The sequence below is a fragment of the Apium graveolens genome, chromosome 6, assembly GCF_009905375.1.
Source record: "Apium graveolens cultivar Ventura chromosome 6, ASM990537v1, whole genome shotgun sequence".
Classification (NCBI taxonomy): domain Eukaryota; kingdom Viridiplantae; phylum Streptophyta; class Magnoliopsida; order Apiales; family Apiaceae; genus Apium; species Apium graveolens.
Window position 1 is genome coordinate 54050653 of NC_133652.1, and position 20926 is coordinate 54071578.

General features: G+C 34.9%; 1 protein-coding gene across 1 annotated transcript; it reads left to right on the forward strand.

Annotated features, from left to right (window-relative positions):
* The first annotated feature begins 17964 nt into the window (after positions 1 to 17964).
* Positions 17965 to 18944, forward strand: LOC141667467 (putative germin-like protein 2-1). Its single transcript, XM_074473974.1, has 2 exons — positions 17965 to 18191; positions 18311 to 18944. Exons 1-2 carry the CDS (start codon positions 18062 to 18064, stop codon positions 18847 to 18849), a joined length of 669 nt encoding a protein of 222 aa, XP_074330075.1. The 5' UTR covers positions 17965 to 18061; the 3' UTR covers positions 18850 to 18944.
* The last annotated feature ends 1982 nt before the right edge of the window (positions 18945 to 20926 follow it).

Consider the following 20926-nt stretch of genomic DNA (forward strand, 5'->3'; position numbering starts at 1 on the left):
TTCCTTGGGAGTTTCAGGAACTGTCATACATCTAAGCCTCTTGAGAAGCCTAGAACCCTCAATTTCAGAATCCTTCTGAGAAGTTGCCTTCTCAGCTTCAGTTACCACAGGTTCTGAAGAAGGAATCTGTTCCTCAGAATCTGACTCATCTCTCAAAGTAATCCTCCTCCTCTTTTGAGGTGTTTGAGGAACAGTCTTTGTTCGCTTTGGCTTAGAGGATGTAGGCTTCACAGTAGGTGGTGACGAAGAAGGTTGAGCAGTCTTTAAAGTGGAGAGATAGGATTTGAGATAAGTTCTGAGGGTAGGTTGAGTAGAATGAGAGGTAGGTACTGAGGTTGATGGATTTTGGGTGGTTGGAGGTGGTTGAACATCAGAGTAAACAGATCTATAGGTATCAGGATCAGCATTCACCAGGATCTGTTTTACAGACTTAGGAATCTGTAATGGTCTAACCATTTTCTTCTTAGTATCAGCATTTACCAGATCATTAAAGTATCTTTTTGCAACCTTAAAAGGTGGGGTTTGGGTGCTGACTAACTGAGGTTCATCAGTACAATACGTGTAAATAAGTTGACAGAATCTAGCAAAATAAACAACATCTCGATCCTCTGTCATCCTATCCCCAATAAAACCAATTAAAGCAGTTGCAAAAGCAAAATGAGTTTGATTGATAATTGCATACCCGATGTGCTGACTCATAATGGGAATATCATCAAAATTCGAACAATTATTTCCAAAAGCTTTGGTGATGCAATCAAAGAAGAAACTCCATTCTCTTCTGATATTAGCCCGTTTCAACTGTCCAAGTTTCGTCAGACTCTTGTCATATCCCAATTCAGCCATAAACTCCCTAAGGGCTGAGTCCTCTGGAACTGAGAAAGTACAATCCTCCGGAAGATGTAAAGCCCTGCGTAATGTACCAGGAGTGACTACAAAAGATGAATCACCCACTTGGAAGATAATACTGGGAGTTCCATGGTTACCACCATCATCAAAAATGCCAGTCCTCCACAACCTCAGAACTTGTTGACTTGAAAATAATTCAGGCTGAGTTAAGGCGTACCCAACCTCACTATGTGCAAGAAGATCTTGCACAAATTACAATTCAGATGGAGCTTCAGCATGATCAAGAATTGAAGCATAGTTGTTTGGAACAAACTTTGCTCCATCAATGATTAAATCCTTTGGTGCCATGTGAAAAAAATTTAGAGTTAAGTATGCCTGATAGGTGTTTGATATAATGTCTGTATGAAAACAACGGAAAAGGTAAAGTGAAGGAGAGTAAAAGTAAGAAGAGAGATAAAGTAGAAAGAAAATAAAAGATTAAAGAAATCTTCTCTCTGTTGTACTTATACTCTAAAAAAAATATTACCGTTGGACACCTGTCAGACATGCAGTAATAACGGTCAGTTACTGGGCTCGAGAAAATAGGAATCATTACATACCCAGTTGCCTTGTTTCAAGGAAAAACCGTTCCATTAATCAAGAGAAACAGTTTTAATTCAAAATTTAAACCATTAGTACTGATTGAATTATTTTTCACTGCATCATTGATATTCTGAAAATACATCACAAGAAAATGACCAAGATAAATTAGATGAGTAAGTGCTGAAAATAAATTAGAACTTAATATACAACAAAATATATATGGTCATCAGAACATCAATCAGGATTTATCAACATAAGATGAAATGACTCAGAGACTAAATCTTGAAGTAAAAACAACTTTCATGAATATATCAAGACAATACATTTATGAAATGGAAATTACATCAATACTTATACAAGATTTTCCCTAAGCTCCTAATCCTAACATCAACAGCTTTAGTCCGGGCTAAGAAGCCTGACAAAGCTGAGGATGAAGAAGAATAGAAAGAAGACAAGATTAAGTCATCTTCCTCTTCCTATTTTCGATGAACAAGATGGCGAGTCGTATGATTCGCTCTTGCTGACAGATAGCTTCCTGCCTTTCCTCCTCCAGGCGCTCCAGATGGCGATGGTAATCCATCTCGAAGAATAGAAGGTGAGCCAGCACCTCCTGTGGGACAGAGTCCCAGATCTCCTCAAGAATGGCTGTTATATGCCACTCCTGCTGCCACTCGGCACAACTGAGCTCCATAGTGAAGGTTTGTGTGTTCAAAAACATGTTGTATCGAACCATTGTGTTTTTGACAGAAGAAGGAGGATAAGTGTGTGAGAAGAATGTGATGGAAAGACTGATGTTAAGTGGTTGCTTATATAGGCAAGAGAATGCCAAGAGACGCAAAGATATTTAATGCTGACAGGTAGAATTAATTCTACCTCGTCTCCCTAGACTTTGAAAAAGAATAACAGTCATTGGAAAGAGGAGTCATGGGCTAGATCACACAAGACACAAGAAACAGTGGACTGTTCAAGTACAAACACCATTAATCCTAATCATAGTGACTATTAATCTTCCACTTCAACGTATTCTAGTTCGAACTGAGACTGTTATCAAATTTTATTCACAGATAAGCCAAGTAAAGGATTAGACTGAGAAATCAGAACTTAGACCTATACCAGAACTTAACAGTCATCAGAACATAATTCCTTAACTCGAAAAAAATTGCCCATCTTAGTAAATCCTCATACAAGGTCTGAGTTATGGACGTCAGAACTTAATCATCAGAACGTGTAACTTAGAACTTGTCCTCAGAATTTTTACAATAATGACACACTGACTGTTTATCGAAAATGACATAGACCACCACAGAAAATTTCATCATTCAGATGGAGTGATTAGTGTGTGCATTAAGCTAAAAACAGACAAAGAGTAAAGTCTGATTCACTTCAGTACATCTGAGAAATAAGGCAAAACCAAAATTTTGCTAAAGATCTGTCATTGTCCTGAAACCTACTGATGAATGAGTTCATGCTTGAGTCCACCTCAACTGTTTTGTGCTTATTTTATGCATCTTTTGAAATTCTATTTTACAGTGGCTTCTCAGTGTAAGTGAGTCACGACTGTTTATCAGAATTTATGCTATTATCAGAGTATTTCTCCAGTAATCATAGAGTGTGAAAAGTCACCAAGAAAATATTTTGCTTTTCTAATGCATATTTACTTAATACCAGCAATGCACTTGGGTCGTCCCTTCCACATTTTTTACTCTAGATCTCAAAGGAGTACCTGATTTTATTCTTTGATCTTTTTGCTTTTTCTTTTGATAAGTGAGGTTTATCAGCACTTAGTACATTCAGCAGTTTTACTAGTATCAGAACTTAACAGATGAGTAGCATTATTCTAATTTGTGACTTAGTAATAAGATATACAAAGTAAACTTAACTAAGCTCAAATATCAGAATTTGCTAGTGTCATAAGATTTCCACTGAAATAATTACTTCTTCCATGGAATCATTTGTTTATTGAAGACTACTAGGTCAGTTATCTAGCACAGTTATCCTCATAGGATTGAATAATTACTGAAACAGACATATCACTTATCAGAGTTGAGAAATATATATCAGACAACAGTCAGTACTTAAAAACATTTAGCAATTAAGCACAGAATTCACAATGAGATTAATTCTGTAAATACTGAGCATAAAGTCTGATAACACAGAACAAGACTAAGCAGATTTAGAGAAAGAACCTGAAACCATTCCAAGTTCATTTACCAATCTTGTAAAAGTAGCTTCACACAGTGGTTTTGTGAAGATATCTGCTAGTTGTTGATCGGTGGGAATAAAATGCAATTCCACTGTACCTTCATCCACATGTTCCCTGATGAAGTGGTACCTGATGCTGATGTGCTTTGTCATAGAGTGTTGAACTGGATTACCTGTCATAGCAATAGCACTTTGATTATCACAGTAAATAGGGATTTTGAAATATGTTAACCCATAATCCAGTAACTGATTCTTCATCCAAAGAATCTGTGCACAACAGCTTCCTGCAGCAATATACTCTGCTTCTCCAGTTGATGTGGAAATTGACTTTTGTTTCTTGCTGTACCAAGAAACCAATCTGCCTCCAAGAAATTGGCAGCTTCCACTTGTGCTTTTCCTGTCAATTTTGCAACCCGCAAAATCTGCATCTGAGTAACCGATTAGTTTAAAATCTGATTCTCTAGGATACCATAATCCCAGAGCAGCTGTTCCTTTAAGATACTTAAAGATTCTTTTTACAGCTGTTAAGTGAGGTTCTCTTGGATCTGCTTGAAATCTTGCACAAAGACAGGTAGCATACATGATATCAGGTCTACTAGCAGTTAGATAGAGTAGAGAGCCGATCATACCTCTATAGTCAGTAATATCTACTGATTTGCCGGTATCCTTATCCAGTTTTGTTGCAGCGGCCATTGGAGTGGATGCACTTGAACAATCTTGCATACCAAATTTCTTTAGCAAGTTTCTGGTGTACTTGGTTTGACAAATAAAAGTGCCTTCCTCATTCTGCTTGACTTGAAGGCCCAGAAAATAGCTAAGTTCCCCCCATCATACTCATCTGATATCTTGACTGCATTAGTTTGGCAAACTTCTTGCAAAGTTTGTCATTTATAGATCCAAAAATGATATCATCAACATAAATCTCAACCAGAAGTAAGTCCTTTCCATGGTTGAGGTAGAATAGTGTTTTGTCTATTGTTCCTCTGTTGAATCCACTTTCCAGAAGAAACTGAGTTAAAGTCTCATACCATGCTCTAGGAGCTTGCTTAAGTCCATAAAGTGCTTTATCAAGCCTGTAGACATAATCTGGATGTTTGGTATCTACAAAACCTGGAGGTTGTTCAACATATACCTCTTCCTCCAATTCTCCATTGAGAAAAGCACTTTTCACATCCATTTGAAAGACAATAAACTTTTTGTGAGCAGCATAAGCCAAAAATATCCTTATGGCTTCTAACCTAGCAACTGGTGCAAATGTTTCATCATAATCAATTCCCTCCTGTTGAGAATATCCTTTTGCAACCAGCCTTGCCTTATTCCTTGTAATTATGCCATCACTATCAGTTTTGTTTCTGAATACCCACTTTGTACCAACAACAGATCTATTCTTTGGTCTTGGAACTAGGGTCCAGACTTTGTTTCTTTCAAATTCATTCAACTCTTCCTGCATTGCTTGCACCCAATCAGCATCTTGAAGAGCTTCTTCCACTTTCTTTGGCTCAGTCTGAGAGAGAAAAGAATTGTATAGACACTCATTTGAAGTACCTGTTCTAGTTCTGACACCTGCATCAGGATTTCCAATTATCAAATCAGGTGTATGTGATTTTGTCCACTTCCTTGCAGATGGAAGGTTTTCTCTAGAACTGGATGCTCCCCCATGATCCATGCTATCTTCATTTTCATTTTCTGATGCTCCCCCTGAGACTATGCTTTCTGAGTTGGATTCTTCAGTATTTAGATTTTCAGCACTATCAGAACTTGGCTTATCAGAACTTGACAAATCAGAACTTGAAGAGCCAGATGCATGTTCTGATGTTTCTTGAGATGTGGTAGGATCTTGAGTATACTCCCCCTGCATATGTGCATCTTCCTTTAACGTAGTCACCACAGTTTCAATAACATCAGAGTTTAATCCATCAGAGTTTGCAGTATCAGGACTTAGACTGTCAGGATTTTCAGTATCAGAATATGAGTCTTCATTTTCAAATCTCAGCTGATCATGGTCAATGAAATCTTTAAGGCCAGTGATCTTCTTTTCATCAAAAGAGACATTGATAGATTCCATGACCACTTTTGTTCTCAAATTATAGACTCTGAAGGCTTTTGTGGAAAGTGGATATCCAACAAAGATTCCTTCATCAGCTTTTAGATCAAACTTTGATAGCTGTTCAGGATGAGTCTTGAGAACAAAACACTTGCATCCAAATACATGAAAATATTTCAGATTTGGCTTCTTTTTCTTCACCATCTCATATGGTGTTTTTCCATGCTTGTTAATGAGTGTTGCATTTTGAGTAAAACAAGCAGTCTGCACAGCTTCAGCCCAGAAATAGGTTGGAAGCTCTGCTTCTACAAGCATTGTACGTGCAGCTTCAATGAGAGTTCTATTATTCCTTTCAACAACTCCATTTTGCTGTGGAGTTCCAGGAGCAGAAAATTCCTGCTTTATTCCATGGCTTTTGCAGAACTCTTCCATTATCAAATTCTTGAATTCAGTGCCATTATCACTCCTTAAAATTTTCACAGAATCTTTGACCATTTTATCCAGCTGTTTGACATGATCAATCAAGATAGATGCAGTTTCACTTTTTGTGTGCAAGAAATACACCCATGTGTATCTGGTGAACTCATCCACTATGACCAACACATACTTCTTCTTTGCAATAGACATGACATTTACTGGGCCAAATAGATCAATATGTATAAGGTGATAAGGCTTAAGAATTGATGATTCAGTCTTGCTCTTGAATGAAGATTTTCTTTGTTTGGCTTTCTGACATGAATCACAAAGACCATCAGGAGCAAATACTGTATTTGGCAATCCTCTCACAAGATCTTTCTTGACCAGTTCATTTATATTGTTGAAATTTAAATGAGAGAGTTTCTTATGCCAATTCCAGCTTTCTTCAATTGATGCTCTACTTATCAGACAGATTGCAGAGCCATCAGTACTTGTTGAAAGCTTAGCTTCATAAATGTTACCACGTCTATATCCTTTCAGAACAACTTTGCCTTTAGATTTACTCACAATTTCACAGTGTTCTTCAAAGAAATCAACATGATAACCTCTATCACAGATTTGACTTATACTCAGTAGGTTGTGTTTAAGTCCTGAGACCAGAGCTACTTGTTTAATTATGACATTTCCAAGATTGATATTGCCATATCCCAATGTTTTTCCAATGTTGCCATCTCCATAAGAAACACTTGGGCCAGCTTTCTCCACAAAGTCTGATAGCAGGGCCTTATTTCCAGTCATATGTCCTGAACATCCACTGTCCAGAACTAGAATATTTTTCCTGTTGCCCTGCAATCACAGAGACCACTAATTATTAGTTTTAAGGACCCAGACTTGCTTGGATCCTTTGGCCTTATTAAGTTTGTTAACATTTGCAGCGGATTTAGCATCAGAGTTTATGTTAACATTTTTCTTATCAGAAGTTACATTATCAGACTTTGAATCAGAATTTACACTAGAAGGAACAATGGAAACTTTCTTCAAAGAAGGTTTATTTGATAATAATCATAGTACAAACTATGATATTCCTTACAAGTATAAATGGAATGCCATAAACTACCATAATGAAAACAAGGATTTTGTGGTTTGTATCTAATAGACTGACTCTTAACTCCTGTTTTTGAAGGTAAGGAGTTAATATTCTTATTTTTCCTGCAAAAAGAAGCCAGATGGTTAGAACTTCCACAGTTATGACATGTTTTCCTAGGAGCATCAGGAACAGGTTTATAATCATTGCTTTTATTCACACCTTCCTTTCCATTCCTATTTCTCCTAGGTGATTTTACCTTGTTTGCATTTTTGACATCTTTCAGCTTATGCTTAAGCTGCTTCTTTGTCATTAAGCCTATGTTTACTTCACCTATCTTTTCCTGTTTTAGTTTGTGAGAAGTTAATTCCTCTTTAACTTCTGATTTCTCATTTTCAGACTTTACAGTTACAAACTTGACAGGTTTAAACTTTGGCTTTTGCTTAACAACAGGCTTAATTTCTTCAGTTCCTTTATCATTCTTATCTTCTCCATAACCTAAGCCCTCTTTCCAGTTTGCACTACTTAGCAAATTTTGAGTTGTTTTGCCAGAGTTAGTCCAAGTCCTGATAATCTCTCTTTTCTTTTCTAACTCAGTTTTTAGAGATTCATTTAATTTTAGCACTTCATCCCTAACATAAAAAGCATCATCTCTATCCTTCTGAGTTTGATGGAACATGACTAACTCTTTTTCTAAGAAATCATTCCTTTTCTTAAATTCATGATTTTCAGAAGTTAATCTTTCACATGTTGAAGTTTGATCTCTGTAGCTAACAAACATGGTTTTAAGATATCTTCTCAACTCATTAATATCATCAGTATGAAAAGCATAAGTAGTCTGAGGTACCTTTGTTTCAGCAGCTTCAGAACTGCTCTCAGCACTTTCTTTATCAGCATTTGCCATCAATGCATAGTTCTCCTCACTTTCAGAGTCTGAGGTGTCTGTCCAGCTTTTCTGCTTTGTGACAAGAGCCTTGCCTTTGTCACCCTTTACCTTTTTGCAGTCAGGAGATATGTGGCCTTTCTCACCACAGTTATAGCATTTAACATTGGTGTAATCTCCTCTGTCAGACTTTCCTCCTCTGCCTTCAGATCTTCTGAAATTCTTCTTATCAGAACTTATGCTTTTCTTGGAAAACTTCTTTCCCTTCCTGAACTTCCTGTATGCAATCTTTGTAATTCCTTTCACCATAAGAGCACACAGTTTCATCATCTCCTCATCAGCATCAGTCTCAGGCAAGCTTTCAGAATCTGAGTCATCATCACTCTCAGAACTTGATGACGCAGTATCAGACTTTATGAAAAGAGCTTTACCCTTGTCTTTCTTTGAGGAAGCTGCTTTGGGGAATTCTTCTTCAGCCTTAAGAGCAACTGTCCTTGACTTTCCTCCTTTCCTCTTGCTTCTTTGTTCCATCTCCAGCTCGTGTGTCTTGAGCATTATATAGATTTCGTCAAGAGTTGTTTCATCAAGATTGTAGTTGTCTCTTATTGTCGTTGCCTTCAAATCCCAGCATTCAGGAAGAGCTAACAGGAACTTAAGGTTTGAATCTTCAAGATCATACTCTTTATCAACCAATGACAAATCATTCAAAAGTTTGACAAATCTATCATATAAATCATTCAATGACTCATTAGTCTTTGAGTCAAAGTGTTCATACTCTTGAGTGAGTATTGTCTTCCTGTTCTTCTTAATTGTGTCAGTTCCCTGACATCTTGTTTCCAGAGCATCCCATATCTCCTTAGCAGTCTTGCAGTTGATTACCCTGTTTGACATTACATTATCAATGGCACTATGCAGTAAGTGTCGTACCTTAGCATCCTTAGCAATTGATGCTATGTCCTCAGCAGTATAATCACTCTTCTCCTTTGGTACGGTCATTGCTCCTTCACCTGCAACTGCAACAGCGAGTTTGGTTCGTTTGTGAGGACCTTCCTTGATTCTATCAAGGTATTCTGGATCTGTTGCTTCCAGGAACATGGTCATCCTTACCTTCCATATGGGATATTCAGATGGTCTCAGTATGGGGACTCTGATGGTCTCATACCGACTCTGAATTTGTGTCTTCGGTGGTTCCTCAGTTTTGGTAGGCTTAGTTGGAGTTTCTGTGTCCGACATGATTGTGTTTGGATCTTTAACTGTATGTATGTTAACAGATAGGCTCTGATACCAATTGTTAGGTCACACACACACACTGTAGAGGGGGTGAATACAGTGTATAGTACACTCAAATCGAACTTAAAGAACTTAAGTAACAGAAAACAAACTTTATTGAAACAATAAACTCTGTTACAGTATGGAACTGTTACCTCTCAGTGATGAATAAATATCACGAGAGCTGCTAGGGTTACAATGAATAATCTTGTCAAATAATGATAACACTTTTAGTGTAAACCCTATGTCTGTGTTTATATACTACACAGTTACAAGATAATCGCTAATTGATATGGAATATAATTCTGCTTCCTAAAATATATCAATCAGATATCTTTTCTTCCAAGTATTCCATTCTTCACGGAATTCCTTCTTCATGCATATCTCTTCTTATGTTTATCTCGATCTTCTTTCCTTTAATCAGCTACTGTCCTTATCTGATTGTCCTTCAGCACTTAAGTTCTGATATCTATCTTCTGATGATTATCTCCTGATAACATACGTACTGATATCCTTAAGTCCTGACTTCCAGTATAAGTACTGATCTATCCTGTTCACGCAAGATCTGAAAGCTAAACATAAAACATATTAGCCATGACATTATCAAATATATCTAACATGCTAGAATCTATGATGAGAGTCTGTTCAATAGACTTGAGAGAAATTGGAACGATCACTTAACACGGATTGAGCTTTCTTACGATAATAGATCATATGTCAGTATTGAGATATCGCCTTATGAGATCCTTGAGGGAAGACAATGTCGATCTCCCTTATGTTAGGATGAAGTTGTAGAGAGCAAGATGCTCGGACCCGCAGTAATCCAAAGGACCAAGGATATAATAGATCTAATCAGAGGACGGATGGTAATAGCCCAAGATGGATATAAGAAGTATATTGATTTGACACGAAATGAAAAAGAGTAGGAAGTAGGGGACCTAGTGCTGTTATAGGTATTCCCTTGGAAAGGAGGGATTTGGTCTGGAAAAAAAGGAAAGCTAGGCCCACGAATTGTTGGACCCTTGGACATATTAAGTCATATTGGGAAGTTAACATATGAGCGCATAGGCATGCAACCAAACGTAACCTATATGGAGCAACCGGGAAAGGTTATAGATTGAAAAGGAACAAGTGCTTAGGAGAAGGGTTATCAAACTAGTCAGAGTTTGATGGTAGAATCGCAATGTGGGAAAATTGACTTGAGAGTTAGAAAGTGCAATGCTAAGAAAGTATCCCTATTCATTTTTATTTGATTCCGGGACGGAATCCTTTTAAGGAGGGGAGACTGTAATAACCCCAATTTTTGGAATTTTTGAAACATGGATGAATAGTAACTTTTGCTGATGATGCTGATTAAGGAAAATTATCAGACCACGATATATAGGATTACTGTTATGGAAATTCTAAGATCGTATTAGTATTCCATAAAGTAAATAAGTGTATGTAAAGATCGTCAGAATCCAAATTCGAACACTTTGATTTTTCCCGAAAATCCACCAGATACCGAAAGAATTGAGTATAAGGTAACATGATTAAAATGATTTAATTCAAGGATTATAAGAGAGGATCATAAAAGGAATATAAAATATTGAAAAAGGTTTAGGGTAACCCAAGTAATAAGATCCCGGGTATGATCCCTCAAACAATAAACGAGAACGAAAGTTAAGCGAATCGTATAACAGATCAGCGGTCATTAGCCAAATAATTAGGGATTAATCAAAGAGGTTAATGGACGATGATGTCATCACACCAACAAGAGGAAGCCAAGTGTAACAAGATGATATAAGCAGATGACATAAGCATGACTAAAAAGGGAAGGAAGTGTTGGTTGATTATAAATCACACAAAATTTACCATGGTTAAAAGGTTAATTAATCAAAACAAAAACAAAACAACCAATCCAAGGCAAAACAAATCACAAAACACAAATTAGAAGTTGACTTTTGCTTTCCAAGAATAAAAGCTCTCGGCCAAAACCAGAGCAGCAACTTCAAACTACCATATCTCCTTCAATACTCACTCCAATAGTATGTTCTATAGCTCTTTGGAAAGGTATTGAGATGACCTACAACTCTTGTTCACAAGTCTCATGCAAATAAGCATGGTAAAACCCTCGTTTTGACAGTTCTTTCAATCTGAATTTTAGAAACTTCAAAACCTAACTTCGTGTTCTTGATTTCTTTGGAAAGATCAAGCTTGTAGGAGGTTAGATTAAGGCTCCCTAAGGCTTCCTAGAAACTTAACACCTACCAAGAAAGGTATCAAATTCAAACCCTAGCTTTGATTTTATAATTCCATTAAGTTTTATTGAAGCATTGTTAGTATTAAGGCTTGATCTTTAATTATAAGTAGTTTTGGTGGATTTGTATTGGTTTTGAATATTGGATCTTTGATTGGTTGGATACATTGGTAAAATTTGAAGTTGGGGACTGAGTTTGTAGTATGATGGTTGAATATTGTTGTATTGGTGGTTGTGAGTGAATTGATGATAATTTAGAGTGTTAATTAAATTGGAAATCGTGTAAACATAAACGTCATAATGCCCGATTTTCCTTAACTGTTCTATTCTTAACATCAGAACCCGTGAACTCACTGTTAGGTTTTGACCATTGCCATGATTAGATAGTTCATGTTACGAGTTTCGTTTTGATATGCGGTTCGCTTGAATCCGATGTACGGTTTAGGAGAAACGACCGTTTTAAGTAACGACATTTCGCGACCGAACCATTACCCCTCGCCTTACTTTGAAACCTTGGTTAAGTTCCTTAAATGACTAATTGAAGTATGAATCAATTATGTAAATTGGATTAGGCAGTTGGTAGGGTACTCGCAAAAGAATCGCCTTAAAATTCTTAATGGTTAATTTATTAAAAATGGTGGAGTCAAGGGTACTCGAACGACTTATGTGATTCGTTAAGCGTAGAAGTGACCATAAGCGAACGTTAAGGTTCAATTGGTTAAAGTCTAGTTTCTTAAGCGACTGGGGTTTAATTCCGACTTATGTTGTTGTTCATAGGTTATCGGACCCACTCTAAGCTTAAGTCTATCCGGGAACACTCAGGCAAGTTTTCTACCCGTTATACTGTTGTTGTGATGTAAATATATGTATATGCATTATCTTGTGATAAGTGCATGATAGTTATTAGCAAATTTTGTGATATATTGGAGCATGCTGATATGGTATATATGCATGTCTGTTTCGTAATCTTGATATCTAATTGTTGATTCAAATGCTTATAAGTTACATAATACCTATGCTAGAGATAAGCAGTAGTTGCGTATACCCTTAGTATAGGGGACCCAAAGGTGAACATTTTTCTAAACCGGGAGTCGATGTTCCCGAGTATTATATATATATATATATTTATTTATATATATATAGATATAGTTTTCAAAACTATTAATCGAATAAGGTTTATTCGATAACTTTATTTTATTCAATGAATATTATTTTGAATATTCATTCGAGGACTTATGACTCCGCTTATTTATTTAATGAATATTATTTTGAATATTCATTCGAGGACTTATGACTCCACTTATTTATTTAATGAATATTATTTTGAATATTCATTCGAGGACTTATGACTCCGCTTATTTATTTAATGAATATTATCTTAAATATTCATTTGAGGACTTATGACTCCGCTTATTTTATTTAATGAATATTATTTTGAATATTCATTCGAGAACTTATGACTCCGCTTCTTTTATTAAATAATATTCTTTATTTTATTAAAGAATAATGTTTCGATAATCAAACTTATTTTCGATTATTCAAATAAAGATCGTACTTTCGTATAAGTATATCTTTGGTTATTTATTATTCATTTCAAGTATGAGTTTTAAAACTTTTACTTCAATTATTTTTATAAGGATTATCCTTATGGGAATATTATTTAAATAATATTCAGATATTTTCTAATATATCAGGACCGATTTATTTCATTAAATCAGCATTACTCCAAACATTCTTAAAAATGTTTTCGAGTCTTCAAAATAATTTTAAAAGTTAGAGCGGATCCCAAAAACTCGTTTCCAGATTTAAGATCTTCCTTTCGAAGGAGACTTGAATATTCGCTCAAAAATCTTAGGGATCCGACTCTGTGGTGTATTTTATATTCGTAACGAGGTTGCTGTTTTGAGAAAACAATTTGATTACTTGCCCAATATTCAGGAAGTAAGTCCATCTAATTGAGTCGGCATAAGCGACAGGCCGAGGTACGGTCTATGAAGGTGTAAAAGGCTGGGTGACAGTCCATCCACGCGTGAGTGGCCGATAACGGTCTAACGCGAGGTCCTAATGCGGCTTGGGTGATGACCGGTGAGGAATTCATCCATCTACAGTAGAAAATGTTACTTATTGGTATCTTTGCCTGATCAGCAAGATATCGGATTTATGCCAAAATTCTTTTCCTTTCCAAAATTCATTGGATGTTACAAACTCTGTTCATACTTTACATGACAGAGGTTTTCAGGAAATGTATGAGAGATATATATGGATATATATATCGTGACTTAATGAAGTATCTCGTAACTTCATTTCTTTTGAATGATATTATAAAGATTGAATCTATTCAAATCTTGTCTTGTAGTCTCATTTATGTGATGAACTTTTGAAACTAATTATCACTTGAACGGTAGTAGTTCAAGTAGTATTCGGAAAAGATATAAGTATATTGGAGTATCTTTTAACTTCATCTTTTAAACTTATATCTAGTAAATGATTATCTTATGCATGTCAAAGATTTTCAGAAAAACGTTGAGATAAAGTTAGATATATGAGATCACCTTGCAACCATATTTTTATACAGTTATAAACTGGAACTCTGTGTTTATTATGCATGGAAGAGGACTTCCAAGATTTTGAAAAGTATATGTACATATATACTGAATATTTTGTGACTTGGTCGCGTTAAGAGATCAAACTTGGTTCATTTCTTCTTGACCAAGACTTTTATGAGTACTATGAGAATGCTCATATATTGTTAATTATTATACATATTATTTCGGTGAGCGTGTTGCTCACCCTTGCTTTCTTCTTTCATCACACAACAACAGATAGACAAGATGAACAAGATCAAGCTCCCAATTCGTGAGCGAATAGAAAACGTTCCGCAGTTTCCTGTAGGCGTTGATGCCGTTGTAGCTGAGGTAGGATCTACCAATAGGCTAGGCTTTCAACTTTTGATGTACCAGACTTATGTATATTTATGAATTGTAATAATGGCAAGGAAAATGTAAATTTATTCAGAAACCTTTTTAAGGTGTAATGGCAAATAATTGTGGAATAAAATGACTCGTGTTATTTTTGGATATTCATCTCTGAGACTATAACTTGTGGTGTATGTGTTTATTATGGGGTCACAGTACGGAGTAGTTGATTGTTTATTAAGATTGGGTGTTATTAAGGGAAATGGAACTCGTGACAACCCGGATCCCCGACCCCGGATTTGGGGGTGTTACAACCGGGATCATTTGTTTCCGCTCCTCGACTTTTAAAAACTTGTAATTCTTCTATCTTTTACTTTTCTAATTCGATGCAAATTTCATAGCATGACTGTTCATCTTCAGATTTTGTGATTGTATTCGATTTGAATGTTTTGAGATATGTGTTGTGTTGGTTGTTATGCTTTGTGTAAATATTTGCTAATTTGGTTGGATTGAGACCATTTTGGGGTTGCGTTTGACTGGTTTGAGGTTTGCTTTATGTTTTTGTTCTTATTTTCTCGGTTTGTGCTCGATGTTTATGTCAATTATAAGTGTATGTATAAGCGTTTTGACCTTGTTTTGGTATTTAATTATTCTGCCAACTATTTATGGGTTGAGGGTTTTATATTAAGTCCGGACCTATAGTATGGGTCTGGACCTGGCTGACTATTTGTGTTCATGACTTGATTTATTTTCTTGCTAAGTAGATTGAAGATTGATGCTTAGTCCGGATTAATAATATTAATTATGACTATAATAACATTGATGGTCCGGACTAATTGCACATACCATGACTAACATAATGCGTCATAACATTGATGGTCCAGACTAATTGCATAGACCATGACTAACATAATGCGTCAGTCTCGTTCATGTTAGGTTATGACCATAACTCCTATATGCGATCTGGTCCTTTCGATGCCGTACTAGGACTCGTCTTGTGATGTAGCTACTGTGGGGTTTCTGCAAAATAACACTGGAGGAAGGGGGCTGAGTCCCGCAACGCCTTAGGCATGAGAGTAAAAACTCACTTTTGGATGATAAAGATAGAAATGTATGGAGACTATGGGTTGGTACCTTCGATCGGGATCGCTCATTGCTAGGAGCGGGGGATGCCTGAAATTCGCGGATGATTTACATGTGTTCAGGTAGGAATTGTGCAAGAGTGAGCCAAAAGTGCTCTAGAACGTGCCTTGATTGTGCCAATTATTGGTCATTAATCGCTGTCTTTATCACGTGGGGACCTTTGTCATGGCCCGTGCTCCACGTGTTTCTCCGTGTTGGGCTTTCTCGCTTATTGGTCGCGGGGCTGGGTTGCTCATGAACTATACGAGGCTCAAAAACTAAAAGTTACACCTAGTTCTTCAAAGATAATTACCGGGGCTAAACCTAGTTTACAGTTAATTTTAAATAAGAGTAAATGACATTTTACATCCCTTATAAATATTCACTTTTTTGTTTGATCTTAAACTTTTAATTTTGGCACAATACATCCCTTAATTTTAAATTTCACTTCACATTACACCCTTTTAATAGTTTTCGTCCAAAATTACCGTTATTGTCAAGGGTAAAATTGGATTTTTTAAAGTTTATATAATGACGATATACACCCCATAGTTTTAATATATTGACGATATGCACCCTATATAGTTTTATATTTTATAATTTACTTTAAATTTTATAACTTTTGAAATCCATAAAAATTTATAATATAAAATTAAATTAAAAAAATAAAAAATATAACAGAAAAACTGGTTAGGGTTGAATGTGATTTTTTTTAAAATAAACCGAAACCCAAAGTTAATGCTATAAAAATGATCCAAATCAAAACCAAATGCTATAAATTTAATGAAATCTTTAACCCAAACATAAATTTTAAATTCAATGATTTTTAGTAGATTATTATATTATAAAATCCAAACCATATCAAGTAGAAAATTGTTGTTTGTGGAATTTAGTTCAGCATTGAGTGAAAAAGAATGTACAATAACATTGCATGTATGTTATGAGTTTTTAATTTGGTACATTTTTTTAGCTAATTTATAGTTAATAGAGATTTATTATAAAAATATTAAAACAAAAATAGGAAATTATAAATTATAAAGATTGTGCCAAAAAGTGATATCAAAACCTAGACACGTATATTTGACAAAATAGATATCTTTTGATATTATTATTTAAAATATATATAATTTAAAATTATTTTCATAGTATTTAAATTAAATTAATTTGGATAAAAGACTTATTTGTGATTTTGATTCAGATTTAATAGAGAATATTTATATTTTAATTATTTTTAAGTAAAAAAATATTATCTAATATTATCATACAAATTTATATATATTTTCAAACTAGTCGAATTTAAAATCGGGATGTAATGTGTTACAAGATTATAAATACCGTGCACATTGATAATATAAATATAAAAAAATTATTCCGAATAAAATATAAGTTGAGTGATATATTGAGCTAAAATTAAAAGTTTAAAATCAAAACGAAAAAGTGAATGTGCAAAGTGCAATTTACTCTTACTACCAGGCTTGAACCCACCTCTGCCCAAGGATGATCGGCCCTTGTTAATGAGTTGTGAAAATTTTATTAGTAAAAATTTTGGCACATGCAGGAGTTTATCATTAATAATAAATTTTTCACTAATAAAATTTTAATAATTTATTAAACACAAATTCTTATTTTTAACCTTGGATACACACTAAAAAATTTGATTAAATAATTATCTTCTTCGTACGGTAATTAATTAAGCCGCCAACGTTGTTTTGAGGAGGTAATGGCAGGTTCTGAACGTAATAGCAGGTAAAAGCTGTTGAAACATATACGAAGTTTTTAACAACTACCGAAGAACTTAAAATGGTTGAATATTCTTAACAATAATTAATTTAATTTATGTTCGGTACATGTTGGATATCTACTCACGAGCTTAAAGTTCGCTTTTAGGTTTGTAAAGAAAGTTACATTTAACATTTTTTCCAATAAAATGAAGGCTCTGGACAGAGTCGTAAATTGATAAATTGTATAACATGTATATGGTACTTCAACTAAAATTAATGGAGATGGTCTGGTGCTAATGTTGCTTGTAGATAATAAATGAATGAGCATTCAAAACACTGTGTATTTAACGAGCTACGTTATGTTACTGCAGTTGGCCGCAAGAGTACCTGATAAGAAAAAAGAATAACAAATACGAAAAAACAGATTCACCACTTCAATATTTAGATAGTGTGTAGAATGATATTGATTGAATTGGCAATTTTACCAGTTCCATTTCTGTATCTGGATTGTGTATATAATTAAAGTAGAGTAATTCAAATTCAAACATTACAAAGGGACTAGGTCAATGCATTAGTTATTTAAGAAATACATGCGTCTCATTCATCCTCTTTGTCACCCTTCCCTAGTTTCTTCTATAAAAGCCTTGTGCAAGATCCATAACTTCACAACTCAACTCTCGAAACTCAGCATTTGGTCTTTTAACACCGATTATAATTATAACCAAAAGTTTTTATAGATGGATTCTTCAGGTGGCTCCAAAATTCTTTTTATATGTTTAATAGTAACTGCTATGACTTGCTTTGTTGCTCTGGCAACTGATAATAATCCTCTTCAGGATTTCTGTGTTGCTGATGCAAATAGCCCAGGTATTTACTCTACATGCATTCTTAACATAACTACCTCATATTCTTTATTATCACTTTTCTTGTCTACGTTTTACTTGTAGACTACAAATTACTTACAAATTTGCTTATTATTCTTTCAGTTTTGGTGAACGGACTAGTTTGTAAGGACCCCAAGGTTGTAACTGAAAACGACTTCTTTACTGGCGGATTGAACGTAGCTGGTGACACATCATCCAATAAAGTTGGATCAAATGTAACTACAGTTAATGTTGCTAGGATTCCTGGACTCAACACTCTTGGCATTTCTCTTGTTCGTATCGACTTTGCACCATGGGGAATCAATGCTCCACATACTCATCCTCGTGCTACTGAAATTTTGACAGTTATCAAAGGTACATTGAGGGTTGGATTTGTCACTTCGAATCCAGATAATCGACACATCACCAAAGATCTTAACGAAGGTGATGTGTTTGTGTTCCCTCAAGGCCTTATACACTACCAACAAAATATTGGATATGGTAATGCAGTAGCAATTGCTGGTCTCAACAGCCAAAACCCAGGGGTTATCACCATTGCAAATGCCGTATTCGGAGCCAATCGTGATATATCAGCTGACATTCTTGCCAAGGCTTTCCAACTAAACAAAAACACCGTCCAACAGCTGCAGGCTCTATTTTAAGCCGATGAAAGTTTGGTTTATCGAATGATGTGTTGTGTGGCTGTCCAGCCATTATTTACTTATTGTTTTGTGTTAAATGAAATTCATGCTTCTAATCTTTGTATTGCAAGATGCTTGTGCTTGATTAATAAAAATCTTAGCGATTACAGCTGAGTGTTTTGTTTATCTATATCCAAAAACTCTGAGATACTTTAGTAAGCTGCCACCTTTTGCATTGAAAACAGTTACCGTGTTATGCTAGTCTTTAGCTTTTTCGAAGGTACGTAAAAAAGATTAATTTAATGGTATATTTTCACTTCACTCATTTATAATGATGAAAAATTAGTGATTACGGTGTGTCCATGGTCACACACTAGAAAAACTCTTTTCACTTGTATCCATTGTAAATGCAAAAATTTAAACTTTTATACCATGCTTACTAATTATTATACAATTTTCAAAATGATAATTTTGAAATAATATCCTTGTACTAGAAACTGAAAGTGATTAATGTTATGGGACTGAGAGAGTATATTGTTAATATTATTTTAAAAATAATAATTATTTTATGGGCTATATATATATATATTAATTATATTATACTACACCAAAGATTGGTTATCACAACCAGACTGTCGAAAAATCATTCCAATAGGACAATATTTTCAGTAAGTTTTTAAAATTTTAGAGATATTGCAATGCTTTTTAAAAATCATTATAGTTGATGGTGAAAAGTAAAAAAAGTTCAAATTATAGCAACGGTTTAGACATTAGTTGTTACAGATGTCACAATTTGGCTCGCGGGCTCTGAAAATTTGGGCAGGCTTCGAAATATTTTCAAAGCGGGCTTTCTGAACCGGGCCAAAACAAAACAAAATAGAAACTCCACACAAAACAAAATGATACCTAGACCTCAAACTCGAGAGCTAAAAGTGGCGAGAGCGGAAAGAGACCACAAATCGATTGGATAAATTGAGCGAGAGCTGTTTGAGTACAACTGTTGGAGTAAAGTTCAAATCCAAGGTATCACTACAAGAAATTTGCTTTGACACAACAGTTTTGCACCGTTGTCTGACTTCAAAATTTTCCGTTGAATACCCAGCACTCGTCTGATATGAAGTAAGATAACGGTTTTTCAACCTTTGTTAGAACAAGATAGCACAACAGTTATGCAAGACTTGTTACAGTTCAAGACAAACAACGGAATTAAAAACAAGAACTGTTGTTGAAAACAGAGTAAAATAACAGTTTTAGTTCTACATAACGGTAAATTTGTGTCAACTAAGAGTATTCAATTTACAGTTCAAGACAAACAACGGAATTGGAAATAAGAACCGTTGTTGAAACAGAGTAAAACAACTGTTTTAGTTCTACACAACGATAAATTTGTGTCAACTAAGAGTATCAAATTTTATTCTTAACATTTTATGTCTATTGAGACAAAGGTAATTTCAATTTCACTATTGTCTCAAAACATAACAACAACAGTTTTCAAGAAAAGCCCTTATTCTAGTTTCTTTATGACAATGGCTTTTGTTCAGCACCGTTGTGTGGATGGTATTAAAACAACAGTTTTGTTCAAATCAAGCGTTGTGTACATGCTTTTAAACAATTATTTTGAATATGGAGTAAGTGTTCACTGTTATCTCAAAACTATTCAGACAATTCTCTGTATAGTAGTCACATTGTTCTTTATATTTTGAGACAACACTGTCTAATTTATACCAGTTACTTGCATATTATCGACACAATGGCTTATAATTTTTACCTATTAGATTATCTAGCATAAGGCAACTGTGTTGATAATGCATTACTTAAGGTGGCTGTTGTTTTAATATGTACTGTACAATGGTTGTTTTTGCTTTGAATCACCATTATCTGTTGAAGTGTAAACTTTTTGCATACCAAATTCACAGTTCATGCACACCACCGCATGCGGAAACTTAAAACTAAATTTTACCAATCACAAATCCATATAAAACTAAATCTATATCATTCAATCCATCAATCCGCAACTTATCAATCTAGGAACACAATCCAAACCAACTAAATAGAACTACATCCATAGACTTCAACATTCACAATACTTAAAAACAAA

Coding starts and splice junctions, on each gene's coding strand:
- LOC141667467 (XM_074473974.1), top strand. CDS start 18,062: ATGGATTCTTCAGGTGGCTCCAAAATTCTTTTTATATGTTTAATAGTA. Junction 18,192..18,310: donor TGCTGATGCAAATAGCCCAG/GTATTTACTCTA, acceptor TTATTCTTTCAG/TTTTGGTGAACGGACTAGTT.